The sequence below is a fragment of the Phaethon aethereus genome (assembly GCF_964289735.1).
Source record: "Phaethon aethereus genome assembly, chromosome: 25".
In the NCBI taxonomy this organism is placed as follows: domain Eukaryota; kingdom Metazoa; phylum Chordata; class Aves; order Phaethontiformes; family Phaethontidae; genus Phaethon; species Phaethon aethereus.
Window position 1 is genome coordinate 6,202,840 of NC_138601.1, and position 19,696 is coordinate 6,222,535.

The following is a 19,696-nucleotide window of genomic DNA, read 5'->3' on the forward strand; positions in this document are numbered from 1 at the left end:
CTTTTGTGTTTGTTGTTTGTAACTCGATGACCTTTTGTACCTAACTTCAGGTGTCAAAGCGATGTTTTAAAAGCAGCAGTCCCTCCTGTTTTAAATGTAACTGTTTCTCTGCCTTAAGGCTGAAATGTATCGTTAACATATCGCTCGCGTGACTGACGTCCTGGACCTTACAACACTGTGATGGGTTTTTGGTTTTGTTTATTTGGATTCCTGTCCCTTAGGAGTGCACATTTGTAACCAGCATTGTATCGGCACGCAGATGAGAATACGTTTTAGGAAGTAGCCATCTCTCTTGTCTCTCCTTCCTCTGATGCCTGCAGGGACAGCTCGTATGTGCGCTTCCCCGGTAGGTCTGGTGTCCCACCGCGCTGCCAGAAAGCTCGGCCGCGTGCCAGGAGCTGCTCTCCCCTGTCTGGGAGCTCCTGGTGGGACTGGGAGAGCGGCTCTTCTGCGGCCAGTGCCAGCCGCCCTCGTCCCTGCGCCGGCGTCCCCGGGGAGCCGCTGCGGCCCGTCCCCAAGCCTAACCCCGGCAGCGGGACTTGGCGCAGAAGCAAGCCCCCTCCTCTCCCCGCTGCCTTGCTCGCCGGGGAGAGAACAACTGGTGTGTAGGTGGTGTGGGAGCTGCCGCCCGCGCGCTTCTGTGCCGCGCTGCCTCCCTCCGCCTCTGTGCCGCCACCGCAGCCTTCCTTTGGCCCGTGGCCCGGCTTCCCATGGCAAACGGGGGGGTGGGTGGCACGTACGCCCCTCCTGCAGCCTCCCGGTGTACCCTGCTCCCCATACGGAGGGAGTGCTGCTGTGGGGCCTGCCCTCCTGCAGCTGGGCTGGCACAGCTTGCCTGGAGCCTGCCAGCGCCGCAGCGGAGGGGGGCTTGGGAGGGCAGGGGAACCCCAGCTCCCCCGCTTTCCTCTGTTCCCTGCAAGCTGTCCCCAGCTCCTGCCCTCGCTACTGGCAGAGGGGTTGGGGTCCCAGAGCCCATCGATGGCAGAGGCAGGAGCCATTGCCCTGCAGCCAGGCTGCCCTTCCCTCCCCAGCACCCCTGCCTCAGTTTCCCTCCCTGGCAGAGGGCTCAGAGCCTCGCGGGGACCTCGTGGAGCAGCGGCCGGGTGAGAAGCCCCTCCACTGGGGCCCTCCCCAAATGCTGAGATGCTGCTCCCAGCACTGCGGCCGGGAAGTGGGTTAAGGCGCTGGCTCAGGGAGGGATTTTTCCCTTGGTGTAATTTTTCCCTCCTACACAAGGTCTGTTTTGAGCAGTGCCTGGAGGCTTCGCACCCCCCGCTCGGCTGCCGGGGCGGGGGAACGCAACGCGGCTGCAAACGGAGGCGCAGGCTTTGGGAGGGAAGCGCCTGCTCCAGATCCCAGCTCGTTAGGAGAAATAACAGCAAATTAATTAAGCTAATAGCGCGCTCCGCGCCAGCAGTGCCCCCGTCCATGCCGACCCGAGGGGCTGGAGCCGGGACGTGTATCCGGGGGGCGAGCGCGGCCCTCGGCACGATGCTCTGGGGCCTTCCTGCCTGCGTGGCCGCCAGCCAGCGTGACCTCCCCGTGCCTCAGTTTCCCCTCCAGCCTCCGCGGCCAGCAGCAGCCCCTCTGCGTGCGGCTGCAGCCCGGCCAGCGCGCACCGCTGGCGCCCGGCTCCGGCCGCCCCGGGCAGGGGGGACGGGGGAGCTCGGCCGGGCGGCAGCGTTTCGGGGACGTGGGGGGTCGGGGCGCCGGGGCCTGGTGGGGCAGGTGGGGGTGCCGCGGGGCGGAGGAAGGCCGTGCCGGGCCGCGTGCGGCCGGGGATGGGGACGTGGGGACGCGTTTTGCCGCTTTCCCGCGGCCGCGGGGATGGAGTTGCCAAGCAACTGCCGGGTGGAGGCGAAGCGGGAACAAAGCGGGAGCCGCCGGGACCCCCGGCCCCTGCAGCCCTCCCCACACCCCCGGGCCCGCGTGCCCGGGCAGGGGGCACCCGCCGTGCCCCCCCCCGGCCGTTGCCACCGTCCCACGCCGGGGCTGTCGCAGGGGCTGCGACAGGGGTTTGCAGGAAAGGAACCCCGGGACCCGGTGGCGGGGGGGACGCAGGATCCATCCCCCCGTGGCCGTCAGCACCGCTGCCCGCCCCGGGCCGCTGCCGCGGGCCCCGCGCCCCCCCGGCCGCTGCGCTGGGCCGGGGGCAGCGGGGCCGGGCAGGGCGGGTGCTGGGCACCCAGCGGGCGGGGGGCACGGCGGCTCTGCCCCGGGCGGGCGCCGCGGCCCACCCTGCCCTGCCCCGGCACCTGCCCCGGCCTGCCAGCCCGGCAGGGCCTGTTCCCGGCCTGGCAGGCAGCGCGGGGCGCAGGCAGCTGCCCCGACCTGCCCGGCCCTGCCTGCAGGGCGGCCCCGGCCCCAGGGGGTGCCCGCGCCGGGGTGGGGGGTCCTGCACCCACCCCCGGCCCTTTCCCACGCTGCGACGGGGAGCAGAGAGTTGGGCCGGGGGGGGGCACCCCACAGCTGGGGACGCGCCCCCCGCGGAGGGGACACCGCGGAGGGACACCGTGGGGTGGTTGTCCCGTGGGCCCCGGGGCTGGCGTGGGGGGGCCGCGCGGGTGTGCTGGGGGACGGGGCGTGTGACGCGGGTGTGAGACAGCGCGTGGGGGTGGCACAGTGCCGCGCGGGGGCTCTGCCGATGTATGCCCTGTGCGTGACCGTGGGCGTGTGGCCGTACCCCCGGAGCGCCGGCGCTGCGAGGGGGGGAACCCGGCGTCACCGCATCCCCGGGACGGGCCCGGGCCCGGTGCGGCGGCGGCGGGGGGGGCGGGCGGGGGCGGGCAGGTGCGGGCGGCGGGGCCGGGCGGGGCGGGGCGGGCGCTGGCGGCGGCTCCGCGGGGCGCAGCGGGCGCGGGGCGGGCGGGGAGCGGCGCCGGGGCCCGAGCCGAGCGGAGCGGAGCCGCCGCCGCCGCCGCCGCCGCCGCCGCCCATGGCCCCCTGAGCCGCCGCCGCCGCCGCGCCCGGGCGGCCATGAAGCCGCTGGAGAAGTTGCTGAAGAAGCCGGGCTCGCACCTGCCCGCCCGCCCCGCCGCCGCCCCGGGGCCGGGATCGGGGCCGGGATCGGGGCCGGGGCCGCGGCGGCAGAGCCTGTCGCGCCCGCCCGCCTCCCCCGAGGAGCCGGCGGGGCCGGCGGGGCCGCAGCCGGGGGGCGGGGGCCGCTGGCTGGAGCTGCGCCCGCCCGAGGCGCCGCTCCGCTCCCCCGAGGAGCTCTCCCCGGGCGGCGACCGCGACCGGGAGCCGCCGAGCCCCGAGCCGCCGCCCGCCGCCCGCCGCTGCTGCGGCTGCGCCCCCGCCGCGCCCGCGCCCCCCGAGCGGCTCCTGGCCGCGCTCCTGGAGCGGCTGCCGGCGGGCGGCGCGCACGGCCGCGGCTGCGGAGCAGGTACCGCGGGCCGGGGGCGCGGGGGGGCGGCGAGGGTGCCCGGCGATGCGGCGGGCGATGCGGGGGGGCTGATGGGCCGCCGGCGGGGCGGGCGGGCGAGGGGCACGGGCGGGTGCCCGCTCGGGGGGGGCGAGGTCAGGCTGGGTCCCCGCCGGCCCGCGGGGCCCGTGGCGGCAGCGTGGGCAGGCGTCCCGCGGGGCAGCGCCGTGCCCGGCGGAGGCCGGAGCTGACCGGGCACCGGCTGCCGCCGCAGCGCGCGGAGCCACCAGCCTCCCGGTGAACCCTTAACGATTTCCCGGCGCTGAAATTAGCCCCGCCGGGAGTGGCAGCGGGGCGGGCGCCCCGGTGCCCCGGTGCCGCCGCGCCGAGGTGCTGGCGTGGGTTTGGCTGCGCCGAACCGGGTGGGAGCCGGTCTGCGAGCGCTCCCACGCCGCGGCGGTCCCCGCTGCCGGGGTGCGGAGCTGAGGGTGCCCGGGGGGTAGTGGGGCACCCCGGCCCGCCGCCAGCCCCTCGCTCCGGGGACGCCCGTGGCGGGGTGGGGCTCGCCGACACGCGGGAGCGAGACGGGACTGGCAGTGCCAGGCTCTGCCTGCACCGACATGCTGCCAGGCCCGGCCCTGCGGTGCTTGGGCTGGCGGGGAGCGGCGGGGCAGGAACCAGCACGGGAGTCCGGGGTGTCCCACCAGCCACGCTCTCCAGGCGTGGGAAAGTACCCCTGCACCCACTCGTGGCTCCTGCGGCTCTGGGGGACGGTTTGGGGGCTGCAGAGGGATGGGGAAACTGAGGCAGGCTGGAGGGGACTGCGCCCTGCAGGGGTGGAGGGGGGTGTTCGGCTCTTTCTGCCCCCCAGGCAGACCCCAGGAGGGGGCTGCACCTGGAGCAGGGGGGGCTGGGGGCCCTATGCCTGCCCGGGGGGGCCCCCCATGCTGCTGGTGCCCTTGCCCGCCCCGACATGGGTGCAGGATGCTGGATGTGGGGCACTGGCCCTGCGGTGCTGGGAGGCCGGGTTGGGGGGGGCCCGTGGGTCCAGCCTGCGCCCCAGTCTGCCGTGTCCCGCTTTCGGTGGCCGCTCATCCCCCGTGGGCGCTGTGCCCTGGCGCGGTGGTGCCGCGGGAGCCTCAGCCCTGGCTCAGCACGGATCTGGGGCTGGGTTAATGGGCCAGGGCCAAAGGGGCATCTGGGGGGGAGCCTTGGCACAGCCCCTCCTGTGGGGGCAGGTCCTGTGGGCCTCTGTGGGTCCCCGGTACAGCCACGGTGTACCTGGGCACACGGGCACAGCCCCCTGGGCACCCATCCGGCTGGGGACCCGCTCAGGGCCCAGGGTCAAGGGTTGCTCTGGGGCTGGGCGAGGGAGCGGTGCCTCGTCCAAAGGTCATGGTGGTGGCTGGGTGCTGGCGCTGATGGGCACCGCCGCCGGTATTGGCCCCTTGGCTCAGCCGCCCATGCCGTGCCAAAACACGAGGGCCAGTGTCGCCTGTGCTGGCCCAGAGAGCCGGACTGGAGACACCGGCTTCCCCGGCACCGGCACGGTGAGCCTTGTGCATGGCTGCCAAACAGTTGCTGCTGCCACGTGCCCTCGCTGCCTGCCTCGGTTTCCCCATTGCCCTGAGCCGTGTCCCGGTTTGGCCGCAGCCAGGCTCTCGCCGGGGCTGGCGGGCATGCCGGGGCGTCGTGGCTCAGGTCCTGCCCTGCCGGCACCTCTGCCCCTGCGCCGCGCTCCTCCCGGGACCCAGCTGCCCCAGGGGGCTGGGAGCGGGTCCGTGAGTCAGCGCCAGGCACGGGGGGGCTCGGCGTGGGGCTCGGTGGCTCCCAGCATCGCCTTGGGAGTCGGCATCGCGCTCCTCAGCCGCTCGCTCTGCCGGGGGGTGTCAGCGGGGGGGTGTCAGCGGTGGGGCTGTGTGGGGCGGGGTGCCCTCACCTGCCCCCCGTCTCCCCAGAGTCGCTGCTGGATGACATCGTGCTCACGCACTCGCTCTTCCTGCCCACTGAGCGCTTCCTGCAGCAGCTGCACCAGCAATATCCTTGGGGGGCACACGGGGGGCAGCAGGCGTGGGGAGGGCTGCCACGAGGGTGGGCATGGGGAGGGGTCTGAGGTTGGGGACGGGGAGGGCGTGAGAGTGTCACAGGGATGAACGTGAGGATGCAACCAGGAGGGCACAAGGGTGGGCATGGGGGTGCAAGGAGGGGGGCAGCAGGGTGCCATGGGGGGGGCATATGGGAGCCGCAGGGAGGGAATTGGGGTGCCGTGAGGGTGGGCATGTGGGTGCCATGGGGGTGGGCGTATAGATCTGGGTGCAAGGCAGGCAGCAGGTTGCCACCAGGCTGGGCACAAAGACGCTCGCAAGGGGTGCCCGGGGCACAGCGGGTGCTGGTGGGTGGCCGGGGTCTCTCCTTGCCGTGGCACCTCCTTGACGGTGCCACCTTCGTGCTGGCGGCGGGCAGCCCCCCGCCGCGCTGGGAGGAGGGGGCCGGGCTGCGGCGCAAGCGGGCCGTGCTGGCCGTGCTGCTGCATTTCCTCGAGACCTACAAGGGGCTGCTGCAGGAGGAGGAGAGCGCCGGGAAGGTGATCAAGGTGGGTGCCCGGCCTGCGGCCCCCCCAGCTCCCCGCAGCGCCCCGCCCTGAGCCCCTCTCGCCCCCCCAGGAGCTCTACCTGCTCATCATGAAGGACACGTCCCTCTACCACGACCTGGAGGACGAGATCCTCAAGCTGCACCAGCTCGTGGAGACCGTGGAGCTCAAGTGAGTGGGGGGGCAGGGGGTCCCCAGAGGGGTCAGGGGCTTCATGTGGGTCCGGGGGCACCCGGGAGGGAGAAGGAGTTGTGGTCCTTGGGGATGCCCAGGAGCTGGGGGGGTCATTAGCTCATTAGCAGCCCTTCGGTAATGAGCAAGGACCCAGGTGGGGGCTCTGGCCCTCCGTCCTGGCAGAGCACCCTGGCGGGGCTCGGGGTGCAGCACCCAAGGGTGCTGGCTGTGCCCAGGGGCCCCGCCTGACCCCGTGCCGGTGACACAGGGTGGCCGACGAGACGCCCCCCCCAAACAAGCAGGTGAAGCCGCTGTTCAGGCACTTCCGCCGCATCGACTCGTGCCTGCAGACGCGGGTGGCTTTCCGGGGCTCCGACGAGAGTGAGTGACCGTGGCCGGGTGCCGGCGTCCCCTCCCTGACCCGCCAGCGGCTGCAAGGGGCCGTGCCTGATCCATGCCTCAGTTTCCCCAGTCGGGGCTCCGGAGCGCCCTGGGCAGGCGCGCGGGGTCCGGCACGGCCCTGACGCCCCCCCCCCCCCTTCTCCCCAGTCTTCTGCCGCGTGTACATGCCCGACCACTCGTACGTCACCATCCGCAGCCGCCTCTCGGCCTCGGTGCAGGACATCCTGGCCTCCGTCACCGAGAAGCTGCAGTACTCGGAGGAGCAGAGTGCCCGCGAGGACGCCCTCATCCTCGTCACCATGGCCTCCTCCGGAGGTGCCCGCGGGGCCGGGGGGGGTTGCGGGCAGGGACGGGGGTCTGGCTGGAGCTGACCCCCTGCCTGCACTCTGCCCGCAGAGAAAGCGGTGCTGCAGCCCAGCGAGGAGTGCGTCTTCACCACCCTGGGCATCAACAGCCACCTCTTCGCCTGCACCAGGGACACCTTCGACTCCCTGGTGAGCGCCGCGCCGTGCCGGGGACCCCCCAGCCCCGGGGCCACGGTGACCCCCTGAGCAGAAGAGGGCGGGACCCCCCCGGTCCAGCCCCGTCCTCCGGCACCCCCCCGAGCGTCCGCGTCCCCTCGCAGGTGCCGCTGCCCGAGGAGATCCAGGTGGTCCCGGGGGACACGGAGATCCACCGCGCGGAGCCGGAGGAGATCGCCAACCACCTCACCGCCTTCCACTGGGAGCTCTTCCGCTGCATCCACGAGGTGGGGGGGAGCCGGGGGGCTGGGAGGGGGCTGCGCTGTGGTGGGGGGCCCTGACGATGCGCGTGTGTCCCCCCGCCCCGGCAGCTGGAGTTCGTGGACTACGTGTTCCACGGGGAGCGGGGCCGGCGGGAGACGGCCAACCTGGAGCTGCTGCTGCAGCGGTGCAGCGAGGTGCAGCACTGGGTGGGCACCGAGCTGCTGCTCTGCGAGTCGCTGGGCAAGCGCGCCCACCTCCTCAAGAAGCTCATCAAGATCGCCGCCATGTGAGTGCGGGGCCGGGGGGCACGGGGTGTGGGGGGGGTCCCCTGCCCGCCTCTCACCCGCTCCCCCCGCAGATGCAAGCAGAACCAGGACATGCTCTCGTTCTACGCCATCATCATCGGGCTCAACAACGCCGCCGTCAGCCGCCTGCGCCTCACCTGGGAGGTGAGGGGCTGTGGGGTGCTCCCGGACCCCCCTGGGTGCTCCCGGACCCCCCCCCAGGTGCTCATGGTTCCCCCTGGGCTTGTCTTGCAGAAGCTCCCGGGGAAATTCAAGAACCTGTTTCGGAAGTTTGAGAACCTGACGGTGAGAGGTGCCTGGGCACCCCACGGGTGTCGGGGGAGCGCCCGTGCCCCCAGGGGGTATTTGGGGAGCTGGTGGGCAGGGGACGTTCCTGCGCCATCCCGAGGTGTCCTTGCCCCCCCAGAACACCAGCGGCGGCCATGGCACTGTGCCCAGGACAGCCAGCGCGGCGGGGGGGTCCAGGGCAGGGCAGGCAGGGTGCTGGCACCCATGGGGAGCTGCCCCCTCCCAGCCCTGACACCCCCCTCCCCTCCTCCAGGACCCTTGCAGGAACCACAAGACCTACCGGGAGGTGCTCGCCAAGATGAAACCCCCCCTCATCCCCTTCGTGCCGCTCATCCTCAAAGGTGAGGGGCTGTGGGGGCTGCCCACACCCCATGGTGGGCCAGGGACCCACTGCTGCCCTACGGGGCCCCCCCTCACCCCCTGCTCGCCCCCAGATCTGACCTTCCTGCACGAAGGGAGCAAGACCCTCCTGGACGGGCTGGTCAACGTGGAGAAACTGGTGGGTGCCCCTCGCTGGGGGTGACTTGGCCGAGGGACCCCCGGGGTGGGGCCAGGGAAGCGGGACCCCACTGAGAGGCTGGGGCCCTTCTGCCTGGGGGGGGACCTGGGGGCTACAGGGTCCCCGGGGTGGGGTCCCTGGTGCTGGGGGTGCCCTGGGGTGTGCAGCAGGGTCCTGGAGGGGGGACAGTCCCCCGGGTTCTGGGGGGCAAGAGGTCCCCGGGGGGCTGGGGTCTGACGGGGGGTGCTCTCTGCCCCAGCACTGCATCGCCGAGAAAGTGAGAACCATCCGGAAGTACCGGAGCCGCCCGCTCTGTGAGTACGGTGGGGGGCCGGGACCCCCGCAGCCCCGGCCGGGCGGGGGGGCGAGGGGCCGGTGCGGCGGGAGGGGGCTGACCGCGCCGGGTGGGGGGACACGCACGGCCGTCGCCGCCGCCCCGTCCGTCCCCGCAGCCCCAGCCCCACGGCGGGGGCTGCGTGGTCCTGCGCCCCCCCGGCACTGTCCCCCCCCCCAGGCCTGGAGCCGGAGGCCGCGCCGGGCCAGCTGCAGACCAAGGCCTACGTGCGGCAGCTGCGGGTCATCGACAACCAGAACCTGCTCTTCGAGCTCTCCTACAAGCTGGAGCCCAGCGGCCAGTGAGGGCCGGGGGGGCCCCCGCCCCGGGGACCCCCCACGCCGCCGGGGGGCCCGGCCCCCCCAGCACTGACGCACTTTTGGCCAGGGGTCCCGGCCTCGTGGGGGGCGCAGCTGGGCGCTGCCCCCCACCCTTGGCACGGGGAGGGGGGGGGGGGGGCCGGGGAGGGCGGGTTTGGGGACCCCGGGCGCATCCCCCGGGTTTCCCCTGGCACCCCACTGCCCCCCCCGCCCCTCCCCTGGCCGGGGTGCAGGGACTCCCGGGGGGCCCGTGTCCTGCCCCGGCCCCCCCCGGGTGCATTGCTGGGCCCCCCTCTATTTTTGTACGTGCCCCCCCCGCCCCGCCCCCCAGACGTGTATATTTTGTACCGAGCCGCTGTCCGGAATTGTACATTTATTTTTTAAGAAAAAGGAGGAAAAGGAGGGAAGAAAAAAAAAAAAAAAAAAGAGCCCGGGGGTGCGGGGGGCGCGGAGCCCCAATAAAAGGCTGTCCCGGCGCCCGTCTTCTGGTGTCATGCTGGGGAGTGAGGTCATTGCCGTGCTGCTGGGTGACGTCATGCCGAGAGCGGCGCGGGGCGGAGAGTCACGGGCGCTGCGTCACCACCCCCGGGCGTTCCGTTACCGACCAGGGGCGGGAAGAACCCTCGACCTTCTGAAGGTGGCGGCAGCACGGAGCCACGCGGGATTGACCTTCCCAACATGGCGGCCGCCCAGCGTTCCCTCCGACCTTTCCAACGCGGCGGCGGCAGCCGGGGTCGGCCGTGGCACCCTCGGCCCGCACCGGCTGCTCGGCCCGGAGCGGGGACTCGCTCCCCGGCGGCGCCGCGCTGCCCTCGCCCCTCTAGACACCCGCGGAGCCACGCGCTCCCGCCGCGGGGGCTGACCGTCCCAAGATGGCGGTCCCAGAACCCTGCGCAGCTCTTCGCCCGCAGGGCGCTTCCCGACCTCTCCAGCATGGCGCCGCGACGGCGTCTCCCCGCCGTGCACCGCCCACATCCGGTCCAAGCGGCGCAGGCGCAGGCGGCGTGACGGCCGCCATTTTGTTTGGCGGTGGCTGGAGGCCGGACGGCGCCGCGGGGCCGCGTTTCCGGGTGCGGCGGGAGGAGGCCGCAGGCAGCGGGTGAGCGCGGGGGCACTGGGCCGGGGGCTGCGGGGCCCGTGAAGGCTGGGCCTGCGGCCCACGGGGTCTCTGTGTGGGGTGCGGTGGCTCGGGGTGGGCGTGTGGGATGCTGAGGTGCTGCGCGGGGCCTGTGAGGAGCCCGGGGCCGGCTGTGGGGTGCGCGGGGGCGGCGGGGCGAGGGGCCTGGAGGTGCGCTGAGGCCTGTGTGGGGCCTGTTTTGGGGAGGAGGGTGTGTGTGCTGGGCTTTTTCGGGGTGGAGGAGGGTGGCTGGGGGTGCTCTGGGGCCGGCGTGGGGTGCGGTGGGTCCGTAGGGGTACGGTGGGACGGGCGTGGCCGTGGGTGCGCTGGGCTGTGCAGGGGTTGCAGTGGGGTCTGTAAGGACGGATGCAGCGGGAGGCAGGGAGGTTGTGGGAGAGTTTCGTAGGGGAGGCACTGGTGCAGCTGGGAGCGTCTGTGCTGGAGGGGTGTTGGTAGAGGGCACTGGCGGCGGCAGGCGGGCTCTGTGGGGACCCTGGGGAGAGCTCCCCCTTCTGCTTCTTCCCAGGTCACAGGAGGGTGCCCGTCACCTTCTTCCCCCTCCAACGGTGCTCCCCGGGGGAGCAGGGAGGGCTCTGTGTCTGTGTGTGGGCAGGTGCCACGGGAGGTTTGGGGGACCAGTTGTGCCGTGCTGGGGGAGGACGATGCTCTCAGGGTCAGGCTAGGCCTGGGGGTCGTAGTCCAATCTCTCCTCCAGGCCCAGGGCTGGCAAACTGTGGCCTGAGCAGCCTCCACCTACAAAAACCCAAGCACGGGGCAGCATATGGCTGGGCAGCAAAGTGCTGCGAGTGCCACGGTGGAGGCTGAGCTCTCCCTTCTGCTCTGGGTAAACACCGCCACGGCTGCGTGCTCCCGGTCTGCCAACCCTCCCCACCCACTGTAGCTGTATGGCGTACCTGCCCCTGCCAGACACTGCCCAGGCAGCGCCCCAGCCTTGAGGACCAAATTCCTGCTGCAGGTTTATACCCTGAACCACTCTAGAGCCCTGGTTGTAAGTCAAGAAAATAAGTAGGTGATTGTTTTCCATCTGTCCTTTGGGACAGAAGGAGAGTGGCGGCACCATGGCAGGAGCAGCCGCAGCCTTCCCTCCACGAAGACTCAGCAGAATTGATGCAGCTTGCGCCTGCCCTGCGAGCGGTTCCTGCCCACCTCAGCTCTCTGTTCACAGGGAACCTCAGTGTCCTCGGCCATGATGTGGGAGGGACGCAGATGGGTTCAGGTTGCGGGGTATTTGTGTCGCACGGGGATGAGCCCCGCCAGGCGGGCTGTGCCTGTGAGCTGGTGTGCCTGGACACTGAGCTGTCCCTCCCCAGGGCTCTGCTCCTGTCGAGGTTTTACTTGTTTTGGTGTTTGTCCTGTCATGGGGAAGCCGCAGCAAGCCCAGAGCTGGGGGAGGCAGCAGCCAAGGTGGGGTGGGGGCAGTGCAGGCCAGAGCCCTGGCGAGCCCAGCACTGTGTAGCATCCTCTAAAACAGCTTATTTTCCAAGTATAGCTCAGACACACCTATTTTTTTTGTTGTTGATCTTGAGTTCCCATTGCTGTTAACCATAGCTGTACTCCGGCTACCCCCCTGCAGTGAGTGGGGTGGGGGCCCAGGCTGTGTCACCCCTGTCTGCCTGCTTGGACTGCGGCAGTGTTTCTGGGGCCTGTGGGGTGGGATGCAGAGGGAGGAGATGCTGGCTGCCTCCTGACCCTCAGCTGACAGGCAGTTGTGGGGAGCTGAATGCCTCGTGACTGTCCTGCTCCAGGTTTCCCCACCCTGCCATCCAGGCTAAATGTGGCCTGGGGGCCGCTGCCCTGCCCAGCTGGTGAGACGGCGACAAGGAGCTGGTGCAGCAGCATCCTCGGGCCAGGTGGAGGCAGAGGTTTTGCATGGAAGTCATTTCAATGAACCGCAGCCTGGGTGCTGGGCTGAGCAGGAGCCCTTGGAGAGGTGCCGTGATTCCAAATTGGCCTCATTTTACCTTTGGCAGACTTGGCTGTGGATGGGTGTCTGCCTGGGTTGCTCTGGCCTGGCCTGATCTCTGGTGTGGAGTGTCGCTGCCCTGCTGACGGCTGCCAGAGAGGATCTAATCTGACCTGGCTCCCATCTCCGCTGCCAAAGGAGTCGGCTTGGTTTGCAGATGAGGTGTGAATCTGCCCGGTTCCAGCTCAGAAGTGCTCGCCGGGGCAAAGCTACCTGGCAAGCGCATTGTCTGCTTTTCACAGCTCGGCTGCCTGCATTCACTCCTGTCTGTCTCGGCTTATGGAGTGTGTTCCCAGGGTGTTTCGGCACTACTGTTTCGGCACTACTGTTTCGGCACTACTGTTTCGGCACTACTGTTTCGGCACTACTGTTTCGGCACTACTGTTTCGGCACTACTGTTTCGGCACTACTGTTTCGGCACTACTGCTGAGCCCCCCGGGGAGATGTCCCCTCTTCACACCTTGGGTGACAGCAGCCGTGCTCCCCGCCAGTGGGGGTTGCCAGGCGGCAGCACGGCGGCTCTCCCACTTGCAGCCGTGCGTTGTTGCTGGAATGCAAAGGCAGAGCCTGTTTTCCCATGGCCACTCCGGGGCCAGGAGCACAGACCCCTCTTTGTGCTGTGGGGGTGAGGGAGGGCTTGGCTTTGTCCTGCCATGAACAAACGGGAACTGTCGGCCCAGCCATGCCAAGCCGGTGCCATCTGGACCATGTGTCGTGCCCAGCGCGAAGATGTGAGCGTGGCACGGAGAGGAGCGCGGCTGACTGGTGGTGTCACCTTTACCACCGCTGCCTGCCTCTCTGCCTCCCTTCCCAGCGAATTGGGTCTGTTTGAGTTAGTTTCTACCACTAAAAGTAGGTCTGCGATTCTGCCCTGTGGTAGGCTGGCTGGTGCCACAGATGTGCGAGGCTGCAAAACTTTTGGCTGCTGTGGCCGCAGGGCGTTAGACCTTGACACGAAAGTCACTGTGCAGAGTGCCACTCTGCTGCTGTTGGATTTTCCGCTCTTGCTGAACGCATTCCCTCTGAGGTGACGCGTGCCGGCCCCCCCTCTGCCAGCGCCAAGGTGACAGGGCATGTTCCAGGTCAGGGCTTGCTTCCCACTTTGCTTTGCTTTAAAGCGCTGTTGTTGAGGCGCTCTGGTCCTTGTCTGACCTACTTACTTACATCTGGCTGCTTGGAAGGAAGGCAGATTTGCTCAGCCAAAGAAGTAGCTTTCTGCTGGGAAGCAAAGGTGGGAGGAGGGAGCGGGGGCGGGGGGAAGTGCCCTCCTAGCAAGGGGCTGAGCGTGATGGGTTTCTCATCTGGATTTGCCAGGGCAGCTCTGGAATGAGCGCAGCTCCCAGGGCATGCTTCTCGCTCTGACATTATGAGGTTGGTTCAAAAATTAAACGGTCTTTTCCAGAGCTGAGCCAGCTTCTTCATCACTGGCCTCAGCGTGGGCTGTGGTACTGGAAGCCAAAACCTGCTGCGGGGTCTCTTGCAGCACAGAGGCTGTGGAGCTCCATGCCCTGGTGTGGTGCTGGGGCTCGGATATCTCTCTGCTTCCTTTGGCCCATCCTCGTCCCCCTTCCTTCCTCTGCTGTCTCCCACATGCAATACCGTAACTGTAGAAATTCCTGCTGCTCGACAGGACTGGCTGCACCAGCTGGAGCCGTGGCAGCCCCGTGCCCTGGGCACAGCCTCTCCCTCTGGCAGCCCCGGGGCGGAGGCAGCTCCGGAGGGATGCTCGTGGGGAAGGGGAGAAGCTGCCGGGTGGGTGCAGAGCTTTGCAGGGAGCTCTGCTTTCCCCTTTCCAGCGGGAGCAGGTGAGGTGAGTTGCAGATGCTGCTCGGCAGGGCTCGCTCGCAGCATGGCCCCCGGGCAGTCTGGGCCGTGGGGAGACGTGGGTGTCGTGCTGGGCCCTGTGCCCTGGGATGCTGTGTGCTGGGATTCGGTGCTGCTGCGCTTAAATGTCCTTGTCAGGTCCGACCTGCTGCCGTGGTGCTCCTGCAGTGGTGCATACTGTGCTTGCTTGTGCCCAGGGCCTGTCTCTGCTTTTGCTGAAGCAGCCAGGCACCTTCCCTGCATGGCCAGCGGTGTTTCCTCCTGGAGGTGTGGGGCTTAAACCTTCCTTCACCTGGTCTGGAGTCTGGGTTAGTGGCCTGGGAGTGCTCGTGACTTTGCCTGGAAGCTGGGAGTGACAGGGTTGCATCTGCAAGGACTGTCCGAGCCCATTGCTGAGTCTGTCACACCCTGCTACCAGATCATGTCTCGAAGTGAGCCCTCCTCTCCCTCTGTGCTGGCTGTAAATTTGCAGCGTGTTCTTGGCACCTACCGACCTGAAAAGCAGCCGAGTGTGGATCTGACTGTGCAGAGAACTCGCTCTGACGGGGCTTGGCTCAGTTTCCCCTTGGCATTGACACAGGCGCGTCCTTCGTGCTCTTATGCCTCCCGCAGCTGCGGCTGTCGCAGTGAAGGCCAGTGGGGCCGGGCCCTCACCACCTTCAGCCTTGTGCCTCAGCAAGGGCTCTGCTCACCGTAAGCCGTCCTATCGATCCTGCGGAGTGGATCAGTCCTGTTTGTGAGGTTTCTGTAGCTTTAGGGTCTTGCACAAACATCAAGTGTATACATGTGTCCGAAAATAATACTTAAGTGCTGGGTATTCTATGGTAGCTTGTAAATTTTCTCCTATGACTCTGACTGCAAACCTGGTTAGAGGAAAGATGCGTTTATTTAACCAATTAAATTTTTTAGAAGCAGTCAGCGATGGTTTTCCGAGTGGCTGCTTCCTTTCTGCTAGGCCCGTGTGGCTTTGGGGTGGTTCGGGGTGACTATTCTGCGGCAGGGGCTGTGCTCTTCCAGCGGGCACCTCCCGACGATGCCCAGCAACTTGCACTCTGCCTCAGTTACTTGCTCTGTGTATTCTGGATTGCAAATCGGCGCATCTCTGCTTGGCCTTTGCCTAGGAAAACCCTAAGAATACTTGGCTGGGTTTTGTGGAACAGCAGGAGACCTTGTGCTCCAGCCTGGCTCTAGCTTGTCTCCTTCAGGGCGGCTTCTCGCAGCCGGGCTCAGAGCAGCTCTTGCAAAAGAGTCGACACGGGAGGCTGGCGAGCAGGCAGAGCCCCAGCGCCTCTGGCCTGCAGGAGATGGGTGGCAAAAGGGACCAGAGCTGGAGGTCTGTGTTCTCAGCCTCCCTAAAAGCCCTCTCAGCAGCAGAAGAGGGAGGGAGCGTCACGGATGCCTGGCAGGAGGTGGGAGAGACCCTGGAGGGGGGCATGGGGGGCTGGCTGTCCCAGAGGCTCCTGGCCAGGGCAGGGGAGGCCAGCCCAGCCCTGGGCGCTGCCTTGCTGAGCGAAGGGGCTGAAGGACTGCAGGCAGAGCAGGAGGGTGGCTGCTGCAGGGGCACAGCGAGGTCTCGGGGATGTTTAAGCACTCTGCTTAAACACAGGCAGAGGCTGGTACAGGGGTTTAAGCTGGAGCCGGTCCTGCAGTGTTTTAAAGGCACAGTTACTCTCCATCCAGGCTCCTGAGAACAGCAGACCTCCAGGCAGAGCGTGTGTGTAGCTCATGGGTTTTCAACAGAGTGTTTTGGGTTTTTTTTTAACGATTGTAACCGAACTCTCTGGGTGGGGGCCAGGGGACTGGGCAGACCACTGGCTTTTCTCCTAAAACATTGGCACAGCCTGTTTGTCTCATGGTACTGTGACCTCTTTTGGGGAGGCTGCTCCCTGGGGGCAGAGGAGGAAGACCCAGAAATGTCAGACCTTCAGTGCTGGCCTGGCATTGCTTCTGCTGAGAGGGTGGATTGGCTTGTTGCCAGCTGCTTGAATATTGGGGTGAGCCTGGGAGAAAAGCTTGGCACAGGGGTTTGGTTTGAAAGCATGGCCTTCAGCAGGGACCCGTCCAATTAATGTGCTTTTTTTGGCAGCGTTTCACCTGGGCATTTTGCTGTCCCTGCCTCGTGACTCAGACCTGTGTCGGCAGACGCTGCGGCAGCTGACGGCGTCAACTCAGGGTGGCAGGCTGGAGCTGGAGACTGGCTGCCTGCTCCCGTGTGAGGCTGCCGATGCTGTAAGCTCTGCGCCACAGAGCCTCTGGTGCTGTTTTACCGATAACGTTGTGCGCTGTCAGTTTTGAGCGATGGTCGGAAGACCCGTGGGTTTATTCGGTGTTCCTCACTCTTTGCTTGTAGCATGTCAGCCGCAGCCTGGTGGAGACCAAAGACTGGCAATGCGCTGGGTCTGCCGTACAGAGCCTCAGACTTGGCTCGTTAGCACCTGACTCTAAACGAGCCCAGCGTAAGTGGGTCCTGGTGCTGCTGGGGTCTTTAAAAGGCTCTTGGAGGTGGCTGGAGCCCTTCTCTGCTCGCTGTTCTGCTTGGAGCAGCCTGAGGCCACCAATGTTTTCTTTGCTCTCCTTGTGCCTCGAGGAGCTCCTGGCTCTGTTGGCTCCAGTGTACAGTCTTCATTTACTCTAAATGCGCAGATGGTCTTGGAGCCCGTGGTGAAGGGGACGATGCATCGTTGGCAGTTGATGAAAAGGCGTTTTCATCTGAACACTAACACCACCGGCCTCAGGAGCCACTTTCCATTTGGCAGCGTATTGTTCCCTGCGAGGCGTGGACCGTGCAGCACGTTATTCCCAGCCATGGGTCACTGTCGAAGCAGCCGGGAAGTCCTTGTGTCTCTCGCCGCTTCCTCCCGCTAGAACAATCGGAGATGTCTGTCGGCCTGAGCCCGGTTCCCCCTCATGTGCCACCTCTCCCTCCCTGGCTTCCTTTCCCTTTTCCCCTGGCACATAGGACAGGGAGAGGCAGGGAAGTCTGCGAACCCTCCTGGGATGGGCCTTTCCTGCTCCTTCCCTTTGCTGCAGCCTCTAATGTCAGGACACGATTCCTTGCTCCTGATTAAAGGTTTCCTCTGCCAAGTGAACCGAGCTGAGCTCGGTGGAAAGCTGCTAAAGGATGGCCTGATTCTGGGTCCCATGGTTGGGGATGGGGAAGCTGAGGCTCCATCGAGGGCTGTGGAATTCAGCCCCGAGGCGTTAGAAACTTTTGTGTTCAGGGTTTTGTTAAAAATGCATTGTCAGTGACCGTGGGTTGTTAATAATTCACTGTGAACGTCTGAGTCCCGCGGGGCTGGAGTGTGTCTGTCTGTCTGCACGCAGAGATGCACCGGCTCTTTGAGACGCTCCAAATCGAGATGGCAGCTCGCTCTCTTAAAGCATGCTGATATGATTTTAAAAGCCTGAATGACCTTAAATCCTGCAATGGCTGTCTTTCAGGATAAATTATTTATGTCGCATCTTCAGTCCTTGCCGAAGCCCCTGTTCCTCAGGAACGGGCAGAAATGTCAGGCTTCAGAGGACAGGCTCTGAATTTGGAAGGGTAACGAGGAACCGAGGGTTTGGATGGGAAGAGGTGGAAGATAAAGGCGCCCTGTGAGGCGGGGGCGGGAGGGAGGGTGTTTGAGAGGTCCAGCCTTGGAAGTCGTCCCCAAACCGGTGCAGCCGCATTCTGCAGCCGACATCAGAGGGCTGGAAATTCCTCTTGATCTGCAGTTCAAAGCCGCTGCCTCCCTGAGGATGAAGCGCTTCATCTCGGGTTTGCAAATGCAGGCTCGCCGCAGCAGCGGGCGTAGCTGTGAAATACAAATCCGCCACGGCGCCCAAATCCCCCTGAAAAGCGAGGAAATGTGCTTATGGCGTCTGAAGGTCACTGCTGGCTGTCCTGTTAAAAAAGCAAAACCCCCCGAGGGATGAGCAGAATCCAGGGCTGCTTGCTGGAGAAGGCATTTCATTTCCCTTCACAGCAAATGGGGACTTGAAAAACACCTGAAAAACGTGTGATGTGCTGTCAAGGCCAGATCTGGGTAAACCGCCCGTTTTACGGGAGAAGGGGACCGCTGAGCGTAACGTTCTTGGGGTTTAGCTGTGTTTTGCACACAGAGTTGGCAGGAGAGGCCTGATTCGAAATGCTGCAGGACTGCCCTGAAGTCGGTGCTGCTGTGGGGCGATGGGTGCTGCGCTGATGGTGGGGTCCAGAGTGGCTGCTGAGCAGCAGCTCTGGAAGCAGCTTTCTGCAGGGTCACCTCGATTTCAGTGAACTCTCTCCTCCAAAGTGATAGCTTTTCACACATTGTCTTCCTCCTGGTTTTCTCACAGCTTGCTTGGTTTTTGTTTTTTATTTTAAAAGGAAAGCTAATGTGCAAACCTGCCCCTCCTGGCTTAACCGAAGACAAGCTCTCCTTTGCGCTTTGATCTAGCAGGAGTCTCTCTCACTGCCCTGATTCAGGTCTTTCAACCACTTTCCCTGCAAGCGCAGTGAGCTGCCGCTGTGGTATATGGAGCTCTCAAAGGCTCAGATCTGGCTTGGTGAAAGGATCCCTGGTAACGAAGAACAAAGGAGAAGAAATGCAGAGAAGTCGGCTGTCGGAGCGGCGTTGTTTCAAAGGGCATGGTTTCCGTAAGGCATACGCCAGACATTAAGGGGTGGTAAGTGGTGCTGGGAGAAACGCCCCCCCCTTTTTTTCCTAGAGGATTTAGGTTGTGTCTTCCTAATCTTTATCAGCTGTGTCGGTCTTCATGAACATTAAAGACCTAGGCTTTATTTTAAAGACAGACACAGATCACTCCAGTGTTCCCACACAGAAGTCTCAGCTTTTCTCATGATACGAAATAATCAACAGCCGCCACGTGCTGAGTTTGGTGCCTCTTGATTTTGGTTTTTCAATGTGACCTTTGCTGTTAATCCACAACCTGAATGGGGCCATGTGCTGAAACGAAATGACCTGTTTCTCGGGAATTCAGCTCCAGTTTATCCTCAAGCTGCTTTAGCTTAAACTCGTCTCTCCCCTCCTTTCTAGCTCTTCTAGGTCAGAGCCTTTATCTGAATGCGGGTTTCGGTGCAGCACTAGTTTTAAGGACATGTTAGATATGGGGAGATAATGACTCATGGTTTTCTCTGTAGAAATACCCTTCTCCTCCCCAGCTGTGCTTACAGGAGGTAACGTCGCTGTGGGGTTGTCCCTAGCCACTCTGCCTGACGCAGGGCTTACATGGGGGGCAAGCAGGTGGACCCGAGCAGTATGCTTCCCTTGCAGATGTGGCACAGACTTGTTTTCTGACAGTCGACAACCCCCGTCCATCTGTCTGCGTATGGCACGGCAGTGTGTCCCTGTCACAGGAGTATCTGAAGGGGCTCCTGTCCCCCCAGGTGCCATCGAGGTGCAGAGCTGGGTGGGAAGCGTCACCCTGTGAGTAACCAGCTGGAGAGGTGATGTGGGTGTTTCTGTTCCTGTGGGTCAGGAGCGGAGGTGACGGCCTGCAGTGCTGGCACCGCTCCTGTGCTGGCTCAGGCCTGTGACATATGAGACCGAGTCAGGAGTCTCGTTACCTGGCACGTTTCTCAGCTGTATCTCTGCTAATTACCTCCAGCTGCTGGTGTTCAAACGAGGCTGGGGCTCTCCTGCCTGTCCCCTCCCACAGGTCGTGCCGCGACGCTGTCACGCCGTCCCTCCGACGTCATGCTCTGCCCTGGCAGTAGCTTGTGCCGTCCCGGCCCTGTGATCCCGCTGCAGGGTGGGAAAGAGCACAGGGAAAAGCGCTCCTGTTG

At 65.7% G+C, this 19,696-nt stretch overlaps 1 protein-coding gene across 1 annotated transcript; it reads left to right on the forward strand.

Moving 5' to 3' along the window:
- Positions 1–2,976: 2,976 nt before the first annotated feature.
- RAPGEFL1 (Rap guanine nucleotide exchange factor like 1) lies at positions 2,977–9,049 on the forward strand (the record flags this gene model as incomplete). The annotated part of the gene is made up of 15 exons (XM_082010615.1): positions 2,977–3,385; positions 5,323–5,401; positions 5,807–5,957; positions 6,028–6,125; positions 6,397–6,509; positions 6,678–6,845; positions 6,927–7,024; positions 7,156–7,278; positions 7,363–7,541; positions 7,614–7,704; positions 7,795–7,845; positions 8,102–8,189; positions 8,283–8,347; positions 8,607–8,661; positions 8,862–9,049. The coding sequence occupies 15 exons, from the start codon at positions 2,977–2,979 to the stop codon at positions 8,984–8,986; spliced, it is 1,893 nt and encodes a 630-aa protein (XP_081866741.1). The 3' UTR covers positions 8,987–9,049.
- Between the last annotated feature and the right edge of the window lie 10,647 nt (positions 9,050–19,696).